This window comes from Drosophila novamexicana, unplaced genomic scaffold (genome assembly GCF_003285875.2).
Source record: "Drosophila novamexicana strain 15010-1031.04,08,12 unplaced genomic scaffold, DnovRS2.1 tig00000462-arrow-pilon, whole genome shotgun sequence".
NCBI lineage: Eukaryota > Metazoa > Arthropoda > Insecta > Diptera > Drosophilidae > Drosophila > Drosophila novamexicana.
In genome coordinates, this window is record NW_020824806.1 from 2,723,793 (window position 1) to 2,742,650 (window position 18,858).

General features: G+C 40.8%; 2 protein-coding genes across 2 annotated transcripts; one reads left to right on the forward strand and one right to left on the reverse strand.

Moving 5' to 3' along the window:
* Nucleotides 1–306: 306 nt before the first annotated feature.
* On the reverse strand, nucleotides 307–9,386 carry LOC115760645. The gene is made up of 3 exons (XM_030702107.1): nucleotides 8,742–9,386; nucleotides 846–1,067; nucleotides 307–788 (listed from the first exon to the last, which is right to left on the reverse strand). The coding sequence occupies exons 1-3, from the start codon at nucleotides 8,809–8,811 to the stop codon at nucleotides 475–477; spliced, it is 606 nt and encodes a 201-aa protein (XP_030557967.1). The 5' UTR covers nucleotides 8,812–9,386; the 3' UTR covers nucleotides 307–474.
* Nucleotides 9,387–13,558: 4,172 nt separating this feature from the next.
* Nucleotides 13,559–18,375, forward strand: LOC115760736. Its single transcript, XM_030702211.1, has 3 exons — nucleotides 13,559–13,812; nucleotides 16,888–17,082; nucleotides 17,156–18,375. The coding sequence occupies exons 1-3, from the start codon at nucleotides 13,752–13,754 to the stop codon at nucleotides 17,464–17,466; spliced, it is 567 nt and encodes a 188-aa protein (XP_030558071.1). The 5' UTR covers nucleotides 13,559–13,751; the 3' UTR covers nucleotides 17,467–18,375.
* The last annotated feature ends 483 nt before the right edge of the window (nucleotides 18,376–18,858 follow it).

Sequence of the window (18,858 nt, forward strand, 5' to 3'; positions counted from 1 at the left end):
TAAATTAATGATAAGCTAAGGCCTTAGCCAAATCCTGGAGTCAGCCGGACGTGTTAAGCCCGGCTTACGAGCCGAACTTTAAGGCTACGACTAGGTAAGAAACCTTAGCCGACCCTCTCGCAATTTGAAGCTAAGGTTTGTAATTTATTTGGTATTGTTTTAACGTAATGTTTTTAAATTTTCAATTTCAGTTAAGGATACCTGAATTAGCCAACGATTTAAGAATTGTCTTACATAAAACTACCAATTAAAACAACAAGTTTGCTAATCAATTGAAATTAATAGAAATTAAATGTACTTCTGTATACTTTGGTTTTTAATAAATAAAATCGTTTGTCTTTACAAAATAGAAAAATTCACGATTAACAAGACTTAAAATTCTTATTTAGCTTTTGGAGACAGAAGGGAGACAGAGATGCAATTTCAGTGTATCCAGGCTACGTTTTATAAATCGCTGCTTAATATTAAACTTAACTAATGCTTGTGCTGATGCAGAACCAGCAGAGCCAGCGTCAGTAGCCACATCAACGCAAATCGATGCAAACTATCCTGAGCGGACTTGGAGCTCTCCGGCGTGATGACGTCAAGCGAATGATCTCCCAAAATGACCTTTGTGTGCATGAACACATTCTGGGGCAGAATTTGGCAGTAGTAGTCACCGGCACTTTGGGCACTCGCCTTCAGTATTGTCAGATCATAGCTCTTCGGATCTAGACTGAAGTTTGGAAGCAATAAACTTTGACCGTTCGCGATAAGCTTGGAGTTCTGGTACCAGAGTATTACATCATCTGAAACGATCATCAGAATTAGATCAGCTATAAATCAATTTTGTTTTATGTACACACCTTTTGTTATCTTCTCATCGCACTTTAGTAAAACATCTTCACCCAGTATTCCTGTCTTGGTCACAGTTCTGTTGGCTTTCGGCACGGCAGACTTTGCAATATTTGTCGGCTTTGGCTGGCTGACCGGCTGACTGGCAACGTTCTGATCATCGGGACCGTAGTCATACTCATCAGCCATCATTCCATCATCATCATCTTCCGTGATTGAAGGGTATGAGAGCACTGCAAAAAGAAATATTGAATTATATTGAATAAAAGCACCAAGGAAAGAAACAAACGTTTTCAAACTACAATAGTTTTCATATCAATTATGATATAATAATAAAGAAAATTGAACATTTTCCTGAAATATCTTACTACAATAAAAAATTTCTGTCAAATTTTATGAATAAGATCACGCTGCAATCAATAAAGAATTTATGGAATTTGTTAAATAATTTCACTTAATGGATTGCCTGCTGATTACATTGTCATGAAAAATTTTTACAAAAAGATCTGTTTTTATAGGTTCCTGAATACCGGGAGACCGAAACCACAAAGCAAAATCAAACAAAATGAGTGGGTGGATCTCAACCTTGAATTTCAAATCATTTTACGATCTGATCATCTTAAGTTTTACGAGAGCATTCGAACTGCAGGGTATTTTCATAAAACAAAATGTGATCATTGGTAAAAACAATAGGGTAATAAAAACAGCTATGAAAACTAGACACTGCGTGTCGGTGGCTGCCATAGCAGGGGTTGGGGCATTATGACCCACATTTCCTGCTGGCTAATCACTTGTACGTTTGAATTAAATTGAAATTCAAACCGGCGTATTTTGTTTTGGCAATGCATTAGGGCTGCTCATCAAAGTGCTCTGCTGATGTTTGTTTAAACAGTTCGCAGCTCATATCCATTTCCACCACTGCTACATCCGATACAGATAGATTTATAGATGCAGATACATATCCAGATACATATCCAGATACAGATACAGATACAGATACAGATACAGATACAGATACAGATACAGATACAGATACAGATACAGATACAGATACAGATACAGATACAGATACAGATACAGATACAGATACAGATACAGATACAGATACAGATACAGATACAGATACAGATACAGATACAGATACAGATACAGATACAGATACAGATACAGATACAGATACAGATACAGATACAGATACAGGTACAGATACAGATACAGATACAAATACAGATACAGATACAGATACAGATACAGATAGGAGCAGCAGCTGCAATTTCAGATTAAGACAATTCGCATTTTCCCCCGTTTCAAATATTCACCGTTTCCTTTTCATCGCTTGTACACACACATCTAGAATTATATGAGTGTGTGTATATACGAGTGTTTTGTCAAAGCCGAATGGAAAAACATTTCACGGAAATGGGGTCACATGAAACTCGGGTGCACGGGGCATACGAAAAACAGAAATTAAAATAAGCGAATGGAAAGAGAAAACAGACCGCCAACCCCACCCCGTGTCGGTCGGCCGATCGCCGCACCCACATGTGCATGTGCGCTCGGTCCAGGGGTCGGGGAATGCGGCCAACATTGTTGGCATGGCTTATACGCGCAGTAGCTGCCACTATGTCGTTGCTGGCGTCTGCGTCGCAGCCGGCGTCGCAGTCGCTGTCGGCGTCACTTTGTTTTAGTGGTGTCGACAGTGGACACAAAATCGAAAAACATTTCACAACAATGTCCATTTTTATTCTGGCAACTGCATTGCACGGGCTGACACACGCACACACGCACTCACACACACACACACACTCGTACACACACGCAGACATATCACACCCTCGCTACCAGGGGCAGACAAAGTGTCGGGAGTGAAGAGACGGGGGGCGATTGTAAAAAAAATTTAAATTTACATTTGTATTTCGCTTCTGCCATTTCTGGCGTCTCGCTTAAGTGTGTGTGCGTGTGCGTGTGTGTTAGAGCTGCCGACTGTGTTATTGTTATTGCTGTTGTTGTTATTATTGTCTTTATTGTATTATTCTTTGCCACACACACACACGCACACACCCGTACCCGCACACACTTTTTTATAGTCACTTTTGTCGCTTTCCTTGTCGCCGCGGCTGCTCAGCGTTGCGTGTTGAAATTGTTACTTCGCATATAGATCGGACACTCGCACAATAACAAACAGCTAGGAACAGCTTTCAGCAGAATGCGCGACTATAAGAATACCCTGTGAGATTTGCATAAGATATTTGCGAATGCAGGATCACAATTGATTTTAAAAGTTAAATAAGAGTAACGGGTTGAAGTATTTTATTCAATTGTTTATCGCGTATGCCCATTGAAAGTGTTTAAAATGTGTATATTGGTTATTTTAAAGAAGTTTGTTTTGTTAGCAGCAGAGATCTTGAAATGAATATAAACGAAAAGAAAGCTGCTTCCCTTAAAATAACACACCCACTTTACCCACGTTACAGGGTATTTACATTCAGTGGGCTTGGATTTCAGCAGCTAATGCATTGCGGATACGGATACGCAGACATGTGCCAGAATGTGGGTGACTGAACTTGGATTGCTTTAGCGTAGGCGGAACCACAGCAGCTCCCGCCCCTCTTTCAATGAATTAAGTTTCTCGAGATGCATTCCTGTTGGACGTATTTTGTGCGAATACGTTTCCTCAACTACCAAATAAAAACATAAAACAACGTGAAATGCACATACACTTACCCATTGACCCCGTCGACTTCTCTTTGTCGTAAACTTGAGCCATAAAATTAAACAAACAACAATAACAAGAAATGGTCGCTTCTACTTCCCAGAAAGAAGCCAATGAACCGGGAACACAGAGCCAAAGGGACTTAAAATATTGCACAAAGCAGCGTCCAAAAATGTTTGTTTACACTTTGTTCATATGATAAAAAGTGTGAAATAATTTGTGAAAATATTCGGGTTTCATTTCGAATTATAATATATTATTTATACATTTTTAAAAAAGTTCTTGAAATGGTTTTCGAATTGATTCTGTAACTGACAAACAAGGACTCGAGCTTCATTTGAACTCTTCAAAGTTTTACTTTAATTCAGCTGCCTTTTATTTATTATTTTAATCTTTTATTTATTAATTTAAGCATATTCCATCTACAACACCTTATCTCACGTACATATGCAGCAAAATTTAAAATCAGAGTAGCATATTTTTTATCATTAGGCCAAAAAACTCTTGTAATGCTCCATATTTAGGCCTCGGCTCATGTATTCTCATGAGAATCAGCTTCTTCTTATTTTTTTGTCATGTTTTCAATGTTTAAGATAACAATTGTATCTGATTGTGTTTTTGTTGTTGTTTCCAGCTCGTTTTCCTGTTTTAATTGGTACTCAGAATTGGGCTTAAAACAATTTATCATAAGCACAATGATTCTGAAAATTTCGGCTAATAACCCCTAGAGCTGACCCGAATGCGCCTGAAGATGACGATGCGAATGACGCTGCCGCTGACCACTGGTTAGCCAGGGCCAAGGCCCAGTGCCCGCTTCTGGATTTGTGCCCAGTCACTGGAATCATCCAAGTGCAGCATTTTTACTACCTGATAAGCCCGCGAGTGCCTCATTTGTGGCAACGGCCTAAAAGCGCATTTGCAGCTCTGATCTTTGATCTGCTGCCTGTCTGTCCGTCTGTCTGACTGACACTCGTGTCTGGCTGTTTGACTGCCTGCCTGCCTGCCTGCCTGCCTGCCTGCCTTTCTGCCCCTACGTGACTGACCCTGACGGTCTCTTTGCCAGTCTCCGTCCAGGTTAGCCCGTCTGGCCAACTGACGAGTGCGTTATACGAGCCGAAAATTATGCTGTTTGTGTGGCGTGGTGGCAGATAGAGACATGAAGCGAAGCGGATAATGATAATGGCATTCTGGTTCTGTGAAAGAACGATCAGGTTACGGCCCGAGGGAGAGACCGACACAGCCATAAACCAGGTCTACCTACGCACTGCCCCAGGCAGATGTGCAACGAACGCAGACGCAGACTCCAGATACTGACGGATGGACGGACGGTCGGACGGACAGACACCCATTGACAAATAACCCACACAGATGCACACACAAAATATTCGCATACAATTGGAGTTGAAAGGACGCGTGTCCTACGCCTGACTGAGGGGATTGCATTTAGCGAAATTAGAAAAATCGACAGATGTCGAACTAACGAATTTTCTGGCAATTATTGAAAGCTGTTCGAATCGAAAATGCAAATCGAATGAGTACTCAAACGAATTTATTGATTTGGGCGTGTTGTCCCATAATCGATTATCAATTGAAGCGGGCCGCAAATGCGATCAAGTGCCCAAACCCCAAAGAAATGCAAATGAAAGTTCGATTCGAAATATAAATTACAAATTTACGGCTCGGTACATGCATATGCACTTACACTTGTACAAAAGCGACAAACCAAACATAGAGAGAGAGGGAGAGAAGTGCCCAGAACATTGATTTCACTTATGAAGTTGGCCTCAACAGTTGCCCGCCAGAGTTATGATCAGCGCCAGCCAGCGCCTTAAAATTTCTAGCACACACACGAAGACACCGACGAGGGGAGGCCCAACCGGTGGCAGTGGCAGAGCCGGAGCCAAGAGGCATGGACAAAGTTTCCCGTTGCCCAAAGTGCACGTGTCGGCACTTATGAGTCGGGCAAGTGGTGGGATGCGGGCACATAGCCAAAAACCACAACAGCAGCAGCAGCAGCTACTCGTGTCTATATATATACATATATATTTTTAGGTATGTATATATATGCATGTATCCCCAGCAAATCCAATAGGTCAACAATAGCATAGACATCGCAATGGTCGAAACATAGTCCAAGTCCAAGTACTTCTACGTTCAGCGCATATTAAAATGCTTCTCATTTCCAAGCCGGGAACCAGCGAATGGCGTTTTGGGTACCCTTAGGTTTGAGGGGGGCTGGAGGGCAGGGCTTGGCCCAGGGCTCGTGTTCCATTCAAGTGGCTGTGGCATATAATTAATATGCGGCACTCCTTTTCCAGCACCGCCAACTATTTAGCGCAAAAGGCAACAGCAATTCTTTTATTTTGCTTTTTTTCAGTTCTATTCTCTCTGCTGTTATTTATGGCTAGGCCTCGGCCATTCCCTTTCATGTGCTGTCATACATAATCCAAAGAACAACCAATAGAGCCCGATATCGTATTGCAACTCAGCCCAAAAACTAAAATTTTCAGAAGAAAAAGCAGTCGAAATCGCAAAAATCCCATTTCGAATCGGACAACTTAAGTGGTTTTTAAAATGAAAACTTCAGATTTCGTTATTTGTAAGTTAAATAAACAACAGCATGTTGAATCTATGACATTTTCATAACTCAACAAAATATTCACCAATGTTTGTTGATTCAATTAATCGAAACATACGGCTAAATGAAATAGTTCGAAATTCTATCAGAATACAATAGAGCTTAACTCTTTATGAGGCCATATTCGGCATAAATTTGTCTTTCTCGCTGAGCAGCGGCTTCTGCTGCAGCTGAATCATCATCATCATCGTCAACATGAAGAGCTCTTCATTATTATGCCGATCAAAGCGATTAATTTTTATGTTTTAATGTGGCACAATTTATGTACATTCGAGTACATATAAGCACGTATGAGTATGTATGAGTATATACGAGTACTTTGTATATGCACTCGAGTACTCATTCATTGCCTGCACATGGGAGTCGCCATGCCAACACACATGCTCAAATAATAATACCCGCCTCTGACTGTTGTTGCCCCAGTTGAGTGCACACACACACACACACACACACAGAGTCGAGCCGAACCCTGCCAGTATCTCAAGCCGGCACCCGCACCGCAGTAGCTTTAGCAGGAGCCGAGGAGGGGGCAGCGGCAGCGGCCAATTCGCCAGCTCTGTTAAGTAAATTGATTCTTTAATTGTCGAGAATTGGTTACGAGTTGGTTTAACTCGCTTTGCTGCTCTGCGGCATGCCCCTTACCCATACCATTGTGCCCCCATCTGATGCATGCACCCGCCGAACGAGTACGAGAATAAGACAGAGAGAGAGAGAGAGACAGAACTGGACTGAGAATGAGAAAATGCGAATGAATCGGGCGGCTAAACATAAAGCGCAGCGCGACAGCAGCAAACTCGTCGTATCTGCATTTTGTATCTCCGGTTATATATACTCACGAATTCCAGCAACAGCAACAGCTACAGCCACATCTATGTTTCTGGCATGAGTCAGAGATTCCAAAATAAATATACATATGTATGCAAATACCAGAGAATTATGCAAAAGACACAGACTGAGCCCCTCCGTATCGTGACTGGGAGACAGCGCGAGGATGTTGTGCGCTCCGGTTTCTTGGATTCGCGTTCGTGAAATTTAATGCCCGCCCCGAAAAGGAGGCTCCGAAGATGCACAAGAAAAGGTAGACAAACAAGCGCACAGATAAGGTTTGTGCTGCTGATGATCCATTTAGCTTATTTACCCATGTCAGGCTAGATTTGAGTATTATATTGATGCCCAAATGTGAGGAGCAGAAATTGATGGCCATTTGGTAGTCTGGCTGCCTTGAGAAAGTAAAACACACATAATGGTTGATTCTTCCAAGCTCTGCAATCCTATCAAACCGATAGCAATCGCATTGTTTATGGCCAAAGGGTAACGCAAGCAGAGAGGAGAGAGAAGAATGCCTAAGGTTAGTAGGGGTTAAGGGAGGTTAGGGAGGTTACGAGCTGCAAAAAACACACATTCTCACGCTCCTTCGACACGCTTGCCTAACCGAAATCGAACCAAGGAGCTGCGGTGTGTCAAGATTCGCACTCGCTTCCTACCCTGCCAGTTACCTGGTGGTATACCTGGTTACTGTTGCACAGCGCCTTGTTGCCTACTTCCTGAGGCATTGTTGGTGTTGTTTTTGTTGTGTTGTCGCCTATTAGGCACCTATGGAATAATTAACAGCGTAACCGATACGCGAATGAATCGCACTCCCCGTCGAGCTGGCGACCATTCATTCAAAATTGGCATATTCACTTCCTATTGAATGAGAGCCTGCTTGAACGAGGGAGTGCTCGTTTTGTGCAAGCTGCACTCGGTATATTGATCGTAATAAATAACTGCATTAATGTGACAGCTTTCGCCAATAAATTATGAGATTTAACTGTTTGAAAAGCGCGCTGCATTCACAACACATGCTACGCGAATATTCACAAACAGGTAGCAATCACACTTATCTATTCGTTTAATGTTTGCGATGATTGAGCAATAGTTCAAAGATTGATTAGCCAACCTTTGAGTGCGGAACTTGTTTACTGCTTTTCAAATGCCAACAGCTTCCACATTATTCCAATGAAATGTCATTCTAACACGCTTCAATATATTTAATGAGTATTTTGGGTAACCCCGAATGTGAATCATTTTGACTTCCAAGACATTCAGTATACAACGTATTCGCTTGAATTTTGTCACGTAGAAAGATTGTCATACCTCCAAAATTAATGCAGACATTCTTTATACAATCTGTGACTATGAATCAGGATATACATGATACTATTTAATCCTCTGGAATGAGTGTGACTCAGTTCGAGCTGTTCAAATAGTTCGTATACTCAAACTCAATGCGATGGGCTTTCGAATAGACCTATTGAACACACTTATATGTATATAAGTATATAGGTCAGAACTTGTCCAACACATTCCACAGACACACAATCATTTTTATTTAGATGCTCGAAAACGCATTTCGATGCATGTGAATCTGATGCATGCGATTAAGTCAGTTCAAAGGGTCCCAATAAGCACACAGATTAGATTGTGCCGAAGTGCTCGACTTACATAAACCATACAATTGCAACAGATTTCCGTTGCACATAGATCATACGATCATACCGCCGGAATCCAACTTACCCAGGCAACATCCCGTGATGAGCAGCACTCCTGATATAAGAACTTTATTTAGGGCTGTGCTCGACACCATTTTTCGTCTGATTTCTGGAGCGCTCTTAACTGTTCGACACTCGAAAGTAATATGATAATGTATTTGGGAATAATATACTATTCCAAAGACGTCGTCCAAATGTTAAACTGTGTCACACGTCGTCTTCGTTAGCGTCTTTGGCTGCTTGTTCAATCGCGTGTTTATTATTCTTGTGATTTTCCAAAAAAGTAAAATCAACCAAAATTATTGCCGAGTAATTAATTTCAAGTCGATTTCGAAGAGTTCAGCGTCCCAGTTTTCAGCCTACATATTCAGCACTTTTCTTTTGGTGGGCTTTGTAATTATTTTGTTATGTATTTTGATTTCCAACTCTTTCACTCGGCACTCCGCACGCTCTACACTTTGACACAGATAAACAAAGTATAGGAAATCCAGGGAAAAGTTCCACTAATTACTGGACGATAACGTTTCCGAATTCAAGCACCGTGATCTCCGCATAAAGCTTGACTGTTGGACTGTCTTCGTAGGCGCGAATTTATGAAATAACTTTTCCAATCACTCGGCTAGTTTCGGTTTCGGTTTCGGGTATTCGTTTCGGCTTTAACGCACACTCGCACTCGAACTGGTCGGCACAAGAGTGCAGTAACAAATGACGTCGACCTCGGAGCTGGGCCGGCGGTGATTCGGTGGTGGCGAGCGGACGTGCGGGCGAGCGGGCGAGAGCGCACAGTCTGCGGCATGGCCAAAGAGTTACCTAAAGAGAGCGACGCACCTATGTCTAAGAGAAACATGCGTTGACTTGAATTTTGAGAGCGATTCAGGCGCTATTTGCCTAGAATTTGAGCAAGTTCTTTCAATTATAATATAAATATGGAATGCACATGTATGAATTATTAGAAATTTGGCTTTAGGCCAACCATAATCATGCGGATTTCGCTGAATAATAAGCTGCATATATATTAAAAATATGAGATCAAAATACTTGAGGAAGCAATCAAACAGCGTTGCTGAATTCTAATTTGATATGGATGCATAAATTACAATTACTGAAGAAATGTATTTAAAAAGTTGCTAAACATAAGAAACATCCGCGTATTTCTAAGTTTCTAGAATATTTCACAACAGGGCGTATGATTAATATTTTATACAATCTATAAATTATTGATACGCGAACTGGGAGATAATTAGAATTTGAATTGTTATTAAATGTAATTCGAATTTATTTATTTTCAAATGATTAATTTGAAACAACATGCATAATTGTGAGGTCTAAGCAGATTAGCTTCTGGTTTGCTAACGTGCGTAAATGCAATTCTGTACCAAGGTCTAACCACTTGAGTTGATCTCGTGTCTAAATATGTATTTAGAAAAGACAAAGTTTTGGACAATTTCAGTAGAAACTGATAACCATCCGAACGGATTCAAACTCACTTTCAAAGATCTCTGTAAAAATTCATTTGAGAAGTGCCTAAGAATCGGGCGGAAATTATTGCTTACAACTTTTCATTCATTCGATGGAATTTGCAAGCACGCGATTCACCCAATGCGAATTCTATGCCGCCGAGTAATAATGGAAAGCTTAAGCTAGAAGAAAATTATTCGAATTTTGCACATGCCGCATATAAATGAGAAACAAATTAAAAAAATAACCTTTGTCCAGGCCAAGCCGGGTAATATATGTGTCCAGTTTTACATACGAATTGTGGTTTGCGCAAAATGGCAATAAAAACATATGTGAAAGCGACAGCATCCTGGCTTGCAGCAAATGTGGGTTAAATTAAAGGCAATCGGTTAGCAATTAATTTGCCATGCAACTCGCTAAGGCATAAAAAATGTAATTATATCATGTTTATCTTATTTAGGCATTCCTGTGCTGAATTCCATTAATTTATTGGGCACTGCACATTTCGTTGCGAACTGCCTTCTGCTGCTGCTCGCCATTTTAATATGCTCTGGCTGTTCTACATGCTCCTCTTACATGGAAGTTCCCAGAAGCGCTGCGGAATCATCTGCAGAACCGGGATACATCTCAAGTTGGCATTTTCCATTTTACAGTGTGCATTTGCTTAATGAAATCGCAACGTTCCCAGCGTTTTGTATGGGAAGCCAGTCGATTGCCCTAGCAGGCACTGTGATTTACTTGCTTTGGAGAGACCACAGCAGCGGTGGCTCTGTGCGTTGGGGGATCGCATCCCACAGATGCAGTCTGCGGCGAGATATGACGACGACTGTCAGACAGTGTCATGTTTGTGCTCTGCTTGTGGACACATGTAATGTGCAATGCAACATTTGCTGATATGTTTCGAGTTGCAAGCGAGACAAACAAACAATTAAAATTAATCTACGACCATAAAACAAAGTGCGTATTGTGTGAGTGAGAGAGTATCTCGCGGATGCATTATGCATTACGAGCGCATGTATTTGTGTGTATTTCACATTCATCTTGTTGTTTGTGTTTTGTCTTCTGTTGGGGACTGGGCCTGGCTGCCTGGTTGCTTGCCTGGGTGCCAAGTTTTTTGTAAACATCCGCAAATTCAGATTTGGGGCCAGTCAGCAGTCTGAGATTTTGTAGCTCCCCCAGCAACACCCCGACCGCTGCACATGTTCGCGCCTGCAGCTAAGCAATGCTCAGGATATTAATCAAATATTTATATTTACACGTAGACAACGCACACATTGTTGGGCGGCGGCATTCACCGAATTTCTGAGAATTTTCTTTACAACTTTGGAAACAAATTAATCAAATAAACAACCGCGACAATTCATATATATCTATGTGACTGTTGAATGTGCGTGTGTATGTGTGTGTCGGTCGGTTAAAAGCTGCGCGCTGCCAGCATAAAGCACTTCAGAGATCTTAATAGATGTATCTGGCGCTCATCTCAGTCGCCGCGCAGACTCCATTAGTACGCAGCAGCTAAGAGAGCCCGTGCGCATTTAAGAGAGCGTTAGAACCTAGAGCTAAGCATTGGTATGCCGCCTGTGTTTAGCATAGTTGGCAACGCGGCGCATACGTGTATGTCAAACCAGACAAGTATCTCGTCTGTGTGTGTGTGTGGACGTGGGTGTGTGTGTGTGGACGTGGGTGAGTGCCGGGGGTTGTTTTGCTGGTGTTTGTGCAAAAGAGCAGCCCGTAATGGATGAAACAGGACCCACAGTCCCCAGCAAAGGCAACAGAAATAATTGTTTGGAATTGGAAGTGTCAGCAAATGTGCTAAAGAATTTCAATCTTCTACAAAGCAAAAAGAAGTAAACACTCATAATACATATGTAAACATACACTGACAAAATAATTTGCCATCTTTTTATGGTAGTTACAAGAAATCGTGTATTTTTATTATATCACTCTATTTATCCAGCTATGCACTAATTGAAAGAGATACTGGGTAGATGCGTTTCAATATTAAGAAAAACTTTGTTTAGATCTCTATATTTAAAAATGTTTTTCCTGACTGACTGACTGATTAGTGATCAATGTTCACTGTGGTTATGTGGTTTCGGGAAATTCCACCCGCATGTGTGGAAAAATGAGGAAAAAAAATGTAAGACGTGTTTCACATTCAAATTCAAGCTTCCTCGGTAGAAATGCAATTCAAAGATATTTTGGGTGAAGTTTTAACTTTGCATTATGGAATATGTATGCCTGTTTTTAAATATATGTATATATGCAAGCATGCATTCATGCGCACATGTATGAATACATGTCCGGATACCTACATACATGCATACACACATACATATGTACACGAGCACATACTTAGAGCAGAGCCTACTTGAGTTCTCGAGAATCGAGGAGTAGAGCACTTGGTAAAAATTTAAATTTGCAGCGCAACGACAAATAAGCTTGATCTGCGTTTTGTATTAGAAAACAAACATGCATGCATACATATGTACATAAGTACATAAGTACTAACACACACACGCATATACACATATATATAATACTTCGTAAAAAAACTATTATATAAGAGCTTCGGACCAGTGAAAAGTTACTCATAATGAATTCTGTTGCAGGGTAAAAAACATTAGATGAAAAATGTCGACTTTATTTAAATTCGACGAATTTTTCTTCATTATATTCGCTTTCCAATTAAAGGAGTGTATTTAAATTGCGTTTGTTGCATCGATCTGTTCGTAAGAGTTCACTAGATGATTAGAAATGAAGATTATTATTGAACTTGACTGAAGTTTGATCTTCTTAATTAAAGATTACCTACTTCTTGGATGATTTGCTTGTATCCCTTTTCTGTACAGTGTAGAGCATAACATGTGTGTCGCACTGACCTGGGCAGTGTTTATGAGTGCATACATATATGCATTTATATATACACCCCCCATAAGTCAACAGTTTTACGACATTTAGGCCACGGACTGGTTGTTATTTTGTGAAGTTTGCTGGAGCCGTAACTTCATTTAGTGGTCGCTTTTGCGCATGGGCATGCGATGAATACAAAATGGGGAAATGGCAAATGGAAGTCGACGAAGCATTCAGTGTGGCTCCACAGAGAAAGAGAGAGATGGAGAGGGGGGGGGGGGGGGGGAGAGAAAAAGAGAGCTGCGATTCAAAGACATGTCCAATATCCTCATTGTGAAGCTTGCGCCAATTCGCAATTGGGCCGCAAGTCTGGGAGCGCATTGTGAGTCATCGTCAACAGCGTTCGCATAGTTTTCGTTTATTTCCTTTTTTATATGTGTACATTTTTTATGCTGCATCGCGAGTTCTGCTGGCATTCGCCAGCAGTCGTCCTACACGGTTCGTGGTGTGCTCTCCGCGCGACGGCAAACCGACCAAACAACCAAAACAACCCACGCAAAGTTCTCAGTGTCTCAGTGTCGCTCCGAGTGAACGGGTTTCGCGCTTCTCATTTTTGCACATAAATAAAAATAAAAAAACAAAAACAATATAGAGTACGTTTCGCACAGAAAAGTGAAAAGGATTCATAGTTAAAGCAGCTGCAATTATCTTAATTACACTCGAAATGTCCAGAATGACGCATCTTTTGCTGCTGGCAGCTATCATCGGATCTCTGCAAATGCCAGGTACAAATCCATTGCTCTGATTCATCTTGGTTGCATTTGCGAACGATTCAAGAAATTCAACTTGTATCTGTTTATTGTTTATGGATTCCTGGCCATCAGTTAGGCATTTATTTTTCGAATTATTCAAGCATATTGCAGGTCCATTCACTCACGCACAAACAATTATTTATAGCTGTGGCATTCATGTGAATATATTTATATATTTACATATATTTGCAGCTTAAGTTAATCTCTGGCATCTGTTTTATGCACACATATTCAAAACTATTCACATTGAAAACATCTATTGAGCAAATCCCATTTATATTGCTTGGTCAATCGAGTTGCCAAACAAATATTGGGCTGAAACATTTTAAGTTTATCAATCATACGTCATGTTGACAGATCTGCCAATTGGCACATGTGTTGTGCACAAATCTCGGCCATATTTTCCATTTATTTTTCATTTTTAAATAGCCTTAGCCCGTTTTATTTCCATGCGAAAACTATGGCACAAGTAGCTATACGCAACACATATTGCACACACACATATCTCAAAGTAGCTTTTGTGTTGCCCGCGGCAGCGATTCCATATGGCGCCTACTCTTGAGGAGTATATAATATCTGGCTGGGTACACAATCCTTCGGCTTGTATAATCCCAAGATTACAGAACAACGATAAAGGGAGAGCCCTTCAACAAAGTGCCTGCGTTTTATGCCACAAGCCAACTGGATGCAAGGCACAAAATCGATGGATTAACCCAACGACCCAACCCCCTCTTCCACCAAGAGCATTGCACTTTCGCAACGAACCGCTAACCATGCATCTGCAACAAAAACTAAAATATTCTCTGGCCACTAAAATAAAGCCATTAGCTGATTCGCTTGCAACTTGGAAAATGCTAAGAGAAATTCCTCAACTACATATAACTGGAATAATTATATACACCCAAAAATATGCTATAATATATTAACTAAGGAACCAAAATTTAAACTATACTGGATCAAAATTACTCATGAAAATCTTTTAACTAGACATGACTGATAAAAATTAAGATCAAGGTATTCTACAGTTTAGTTTTTGGTCATATTATCCAGATAAATGTTATAAATGATCCGTCCACAGATCTTCCATTTCTCGCATCATCTTCCATTTTTTAACAAATATATAGCTTTGCTTGTCTAAAGATCGCAATAATCAGTATCAAAACTTGATTCAAGTAAAAATTCTTGTTTTAAGTATAACTTTTTTTTCTTTTGATTCATCTCAAATTAAGTAAGAATTATACTTGGTACGCGCTCAAAGCCTTAACAATTTGTATTAATGATGAATGATATACGAAAGTTCACAGCTTTTCTCTAAGTGTAGCAGAGTGAAAATCTTTGAATGAGTCTCTCGACTTGCAAATGTCGAACTGTCACAATATTAATGAATAAACATAAACAAATGTTTTTGTATTCACAAATAGTTACATATTCGCAATTATTTATGGGAATAGAGACATATAAAGCTTATCTATCATCATGGTCACGTATATACGTATAAGCGTACTTGGAAATAGAGAATTTCCTTACAGACCGAGACGAGCTCGTGCACATCGTTGATGGGAAACGCGTCTTGGCTACCATAACAATGACACTTAAATGAAATTCGGGAGCCACTTGTGGCTGACAGCGCTGAGCAGGGTATTTATGTGGTTGGACACCAATGGACAAATTAGTGCCACCGCAGACTCAACCATGGAATGGGGCAATGAGCACATTGTTAAAAATATCAGCATGATTAAAGTGACTTTGAATAATTAAGCTACTGGGAGCCGGGGCTGTTGAATGAACACGACAAAATGACTGTACATCGTTCGAATGGCTCACCCCAGGGTTATCCAGCAAGAATGAATAGCTTTTCGTGTTTATGTTTATTAATATATTAAATGAGTATCTCGTAGAGTGGAAACAGTCGCCTTATTGTTACCTTTGACTACCAGTCCCGGATGCGCACATCTTGCTTCTTCTAAACTATTATTCAATCCCAGAGCCCAAGTAGTTAAGGCCCGGAAATCCAGTAATTACAACTAACCAATCTTTGAGCCGGCTTAAGATAAGCCCGAACCAAAAAATATTTAAAAAAAATCTGATTGACTTAAGAGATATTTTTGTTCTATTTGGGATAAATCCAGTTGAATAAAATTACTTTTATTTAAAGCACATTTAATTGTTCTATTGAAAAGGATAAGAAAGCAATAGTTGAGCTTGTAGCCCTCTTGAATTCTTTGTCATATTTGTATTTGATGTGGGCTAGTGTTCAATAAATAGATCATATGAATAAATTGAGCCACAGACATGGTTAGCTGCTGTAACTGTGACCTATTTGAGTTTGACTAGCACAAGTCCTAGATACATAAACGCTCGATATTCGATGTGTGTTAATAAACAGGACAAATAACTTACCGCACGCTGAGTGTCTGTATGTGTGGGTTGCCAATTTCAGGACCCTAAGCGTTGGACTAAAAGTGCAAATGACGCAAGCAATTCGAATACATATCCCCACCATCATATTGTGAATACTTGTGTGGGAAGCCTTGGCATAAATCAATATACAAGTATATGGTGTCCGTGTCCGTGTCCAAATCCCGAAAACGCTTCACTGACAATTCCCGTGTGCTGAAGCTGCTATGCCATAAACTTATAATGACCTCGAGGAGCTGGCATGGCATGTGAAGACTCGTGGAATATGAGCATGTGCCGTGCTAGTCATCCAAATGGGCGTTGACACCCTGCCACCTGGGCTGCGCCCTTTTCCTAATGGTTTTATGCTGTCGTCGCCAGATGGGCGTGGGTGGGTCACGGTTTCGGCTAGAGAATCTAAGCTTCGGCCTAGCCGATTTTCGGATAAGCTCGATTATCGCACGACACGAAAATCTGTAGAGTGTGGTCAGTCAGCATAGAGTGGGTATTCAGTGCATAATTGGGCCTTAATTACGTTATCCAGGTGTGCTGGCTACTGTTGTTGACCTTGCCTCGCCCAGCTCAGTCAATATATATATATATTAACCTATCCATTCTATCCTATAATATACATATGTATGTACTCCACAGCACACGCCGCTGGCGAGACAAGCCCCGATTATGAGAATGTCTACGATGATGATGACGCCTCGCGCTCGCCCGGCAATTTGGCCAAGTCCACAGCAACTCCAATGGTGCCATACTTCGATCAGAAGACGGCAGTCATCTATGTGCAGCCCAATGCGACTAATGTGAAGCTCGATTGCCCGGTTAAAAACTATGATGGTAAATTTAAGACACTTGGGGTGTGTCCCAGCTGGGCATTAATTGTCATATATCGTGCTCCATATGCTTTTAGCTATACACCATGCGATACTCTGGTACCGGGACAAGCAACTCGTCGTGAATGGCAACCAGTCGATCATCAACATCTACAGTCTGGACAACCAGTTCGTCCTGAATGTGCCGCTGGCCAACGCGACTGGCCACAAGTTCGAATGTAACGTGATACCGGCTAATGTGAGCCGCCAGATTACCATCAAACTTGGCCTGCCGCCAACCAGCCCGCCTCCGAGCTCAGCCCCAAACCTCAGATGGCCAGCAGCTGTGAACTGCATAATCCTGAGCGCGCTTCCGCTCATCTATCGATCTGCATCAGCCCGTTTTTGAATATCCGAAATGTGAAACAACATTTAGCCCATGCACCACCGGCACTTGAACATTTTATGGCAGAAGGACTTACAGAACTGCGCACACTCAAAGACGAGCTTGAATCCAAGTAGTTAAATGAGCTGATTTTCGAATTAAAGATTCCTTGGTTCCATTTCCATGCAATTGGAGCATTGCTTATACAATTATGTTAGGTGTTGCTTTATTATTATAGAATATAGATATAAGAAATAATATATTTAATTGCATCGCATGTATATAAGGATATATACATACCAATATGTTTAGTGGTAAAATGTTAAAGCTACTTTTGCGACTAGCTATTAAATGGACGAATCCATGTTTGTAAGGTGCAAGCATCTCAGCGCTGGACCTGCTTAACTAATGTGTGTGAGAAATGCTTATGAAATATTATAGGATCAATAACTAAAACCGCGAGAAGATACAAAAAATATTAAAACTATATGTCCACGGAAATAATACAATTAAACATGTTATTCCCTTGTACTTATTGCAGCTATATATTCTGAACCTAGCCTAAAAAGTTAGGTCGAGCAAGTTTCTAAATTCCAAAAATATTTAATGTGCACAAGTTCTTAAATACGTAATGCCCATCAAATTCAAGATAAATAACAAATAAACAAAAAGGGTTAACAGCTTGTTTTGCACGTATTCTAAAATGTTGCGATTAAGTATTTAGATTAAATATACGATTCGAGCAGAAAAATATATATCAAAGCTAATGTTCATATGGAAAATATAATTTTATATGTGCAAATTATATTTATTATATTTTGTTGAACAAAGTAATTAAACAAATACATGAAATGTACGAGGACAAGTGACTTAAGTTGATACAAAAACGAAAATAAATATTTTGAAACTCTCAGAGAAAGTGAAATAAATTGGAGGTACCAAACACACACAAAGGCTAATTGTTTATTTTACTTTAATGATATAATCATTAAGACAATGGCTGAAAATGCAGCCTGCACAGAACTGAAGGAATTGTGCGGCGCAATCAATGCAGATATCGTTTAAAACTTCAATTTCAGCCTTTTATGCTGTAAAACCCACCCTTATGGAGACATACAGAATGCCATAGTGAGCGCTTGCTTGGCTGCGCTCGACAGCTCGAATTGAATAGTGGAGCGGATAGGGGCGGCTGAAGAAGTAAACACCCGCCACGGCACGGCACGGCGTAGAGGGCCGCGCGATAGGGACAAACAATGCACGCGGGCTCTGTCTCGCACAGGCAGCTCGCCGGGCGTCAGCCGACCAGCTGCAGCTTGTGGGTAGGAATTCCGCAATGTGCGCAGGACATGCAGGCCATATGGCAGGGCAGGCTAAACAACACAATGGGCCACTCAGTGGCACACCAAGGCCAGGGTG

Coding starts and splice junctions, on each gene's coding strand:
- LOC115760736 (XM_030702211.1), top strand. CDS start 13,752: ATGTCCAGAATGACGCATCTTTTGCTGCTGGCAGCTATCATCGGATCT. Junction 13,813..16,887: donor CGGATCTCTGCAAATGCCAG/GTACAAATCCAT, acceptor TGTACTCCACAG/CACACGCCGCTGGCGAGACA. Junction 17,083..17,155: donor CCCGGTTAAAAACTATGATG/GTAAATTTAAGA, acceptor ATATGCTTTTAG/CTATACACCATGCGATACTC.
- LOC115760645 (XM_030702107.1), bottom strand. CDS start 8,811: ATGGTGTCGAGCACAGCCCTAAATAAAGTTCTTATATCAGGAGTGCTG. Junction 1,068..8,741: donor CATCACGGGATGTTGCCTGG/GTAAGTTGGATT, acceptor TTCTTTTTGCAG/TGCTCTCATACCCTTCAATC. Junction 789..845: donor CGATGAGAAGATAACAAAAG/GTGTGTACATAA, acceptor TGATCGTTTCAG/ATGATGTAATACTCTGGTAC.